The sequence below is a fragment of the Montipora foliosa genome, chromosome 8, assembly GCF_036669935.1.
Source record: "Montipora foliosa isolate CH-2021 chromosome 8, ASM3666993v2, whole genome shotgun sequence".
Lineage (NCBI taxonomy): Eukaryota > Metazoa > Cnidaria > Anthozoa > Scleractinia > Acroporidae > Montipora > Montipora foliosa.
Genome location: NC_090876.1, coordinates 22,752,264 through 22,754,763, shown reverse-complemented (window position 1 = coordinate 22,754,763; position 2,500 = coordinate 22,752,264). Strand labels below are relative to the sequence as shown.

General features: G+C 34.5%; 1 protein-coding gene and 1 non-coding gene across 2 annotated transcripts in view; one reads left to right on the top strand and one right to left on the bottom strand.

The window, feature by feature from the left end:
• The window catches only part of LOC138012872 (dephospho-CoA kinase domain-containing protein-like), an 11,688-nt gene that overhangs the window by 2,430 nt on the left and 6,758 nt on the right, over positions 1 to 2,500 (top strand). Inside the window, exon 2 of the mRNA XM_068859791.1 lies at positions 437 to 640. Within this exon, the coding sequence (XP_068715892.1) occupies positions 437 to 640 (204 nt within the window). The remainder of the gene's footprint in view (positions 1 to 436; positions 641 to 2,500) is intronic.
• On the bottom strand, positions 1,427 to 1,500 carry Trnas-aga (transfer RNA serine (anticodon AGA)). Its single transcript has one exon. It is a non-coding gene; the product is annotated as a tRNA-Ser (tRNA).

Genomic DNA, 2,500 nt, shown 5'->3' with positions numbered 1-2,500 from the left:
ACTGTTGGCATTTTCACAATTCCAAAATCGTCTGATATTAGACAGAGTTTATATATATCTAACTAAACTCTGTCTAATGTACTTCAAACATAAACTTCTCTCATTCATTGAAGGAGACACACTAATTTTTTTCATACAATGAATGTAACCTTTGGGAAAGAGTAAAATTCATAAGAAATAATAATTATTTAGTTTCAGTGTGAGAGCATGATATTGTACTGTAATGCTGCAATGCGATATTCTGTTTAAGAATTCTGCATTATGATAATGTTGGCAAGAATCAGTTCTACTTGTAGCTAAACACTCCACATCCAGGGGAAGTACCTACTACATGTAATTGAAAATATTGCATACATGTATATACCAGAACTTCCAGCTCCACCCAACTTGAGGAAATAACTACAAAAGTGTCATTATTATTATTGAATATGTGTAGTTGTGGAACCCTACAAAGCAGCATGGAAAGCCATTGTTAGCAACTTTGGAAGGGACATATTACTGCCAAGTGAAGAGATTGACAGGGAGAAGTTAGGCAAGATTGTCTTTGGAGATGAAGCCAAAAGGAAAATACTGAACCAGTGCACTCATCCTGCAATATTCAAATCAATTTTCTGGAAGCTGGTTAAATACTTTATCAGTGGTAAGGAAGACAATACCAGTATATGCTCAATTAAATCATCAACAATGTGGCAAGGAGTGAAATCTTGCTACAGTAAGTAAGGAAGTGGGTCTTAATGTCAGAACAACTACTGTCTCACACTAAATCCCAACTTTGAAGCATCCCGTCTGCCGATAGAGCCTGTTTTACGAGGAAAGGGTTTCAACAGTTTATCATGTAAATTGCTTTTTTGTTTGTCAGTTACATGTAGGTTTAGAAATTTATTTGAACAACTTAAATTATAATATCATCATTTTGTTTCCTGTCTTAATAACATTGCCAAATTGACATGAGTGAATGTCTTGAATTCTAGTTTTAGAAACTTCCTGGTTACATTCTGGGTGCTTACAGTTAGCAGAGATGTTGAAATGTTTTCTTTCATTATTTTTCACTTAGTAATACTTTCCTTAAGGTATGGGGATTGTATATTTTAGATTGAAAGCATACTTTTTCGAAGTAAGGATAATATCTAAGGTGCGAGACGTGCATGTACATGTACATGAAATACAAACAAACACAGAGAATATAATTTATGATGACTAACTGAACTCAGGAAGAATCCGAGTCCCAGGTGGGATTTGAACCCACAATCCACCGAGATTTCTAGATCTGGATGCTCTCAACATCTACATTTAGTTACTAGAGAAATTGTTGTCAGTTATTTCTGATGTTTAATAACTTTAATGTGATGATGCAGTTATTTATACTCCATTAATAATAATAGTGATATTAAATGGAAGGAGAAATGTAGACTCGGAAAAATATCCGAGTCCCAGATGGGATTTGAACCCACGACCCTCCGTGATCTAGTCGGATGCTCTAACCACTGAGCTACTGGAGACTCTATGGTGAGCAAGGGTCAATTTGTGGGTCTTGACTGGAAACGCATCACGCGGCTACACAGCCAAGTATTGACTAGCACATTTTGAAACTCACTAACAGCATGGCGCTGTCACATTAATGCATATGCATATCCATTTAATATCATTGTTGTTGTTTCAACGTTAACACACTCACTTTGGAGGTTGGTTGGCTGCATCTTGATATGCATTAATGTGACAGCGCGATGCTGTTAGTGAGTTTCAAAATGTGCTAGTCAATACTTGGCTGTGTAGCCGCGCGATGCGTTTCCAGTCAAGACCCACAAATTGACCCTTGCTCACCATAGAGTCTCTAGTAGCTCAGTGGTTAGAGCATCCGACTAGATAACGGAGGGTCCTGGGTTCAAATCCCATCTGGGACTCGGAGTCTACATTTCTCCTTCCATTTAATATCATTGTTGTTGTTTCAACGTTAACACATTAATAATAATAATAATAATAATAATAATAATAATAATAAATTAATAATAATAATAATAAATTAACAATAATAGTAATAATAATAATAATAAGTCAGCATTGATAAGCTCCAAAAAATTACTCTTCTGGGATCAGCTCGCATCTTGAGAAAGGTGCTGTCAATCAAGTGAACTCTTTGGTACCTGTGGTACTGATGGGTTGGACCCGGTGCTTCAGAGACTAAACAAGCAAGCCAAGGATTACAAGGTTAGTGATAATAATAATAATAATAATAATAATATTAATAATAATATATTTTTTCATATATAATCCCCTTATTAACATATTCCAAGCAAATTGCTATTTACAAGTAAGAAGTAAAACTATAATAATAGTAATAATAATAATAATAATAACGATAACGATAACGATAACGATAACGATAACAATAATAATAATAATAATAATAATAATAATATTATTATTATTATTATTACGAACGAACCCACGACCCTCCGAGATTTCTAGATCTGGATGCTCTCAACATTGAGTTACTAGAGAA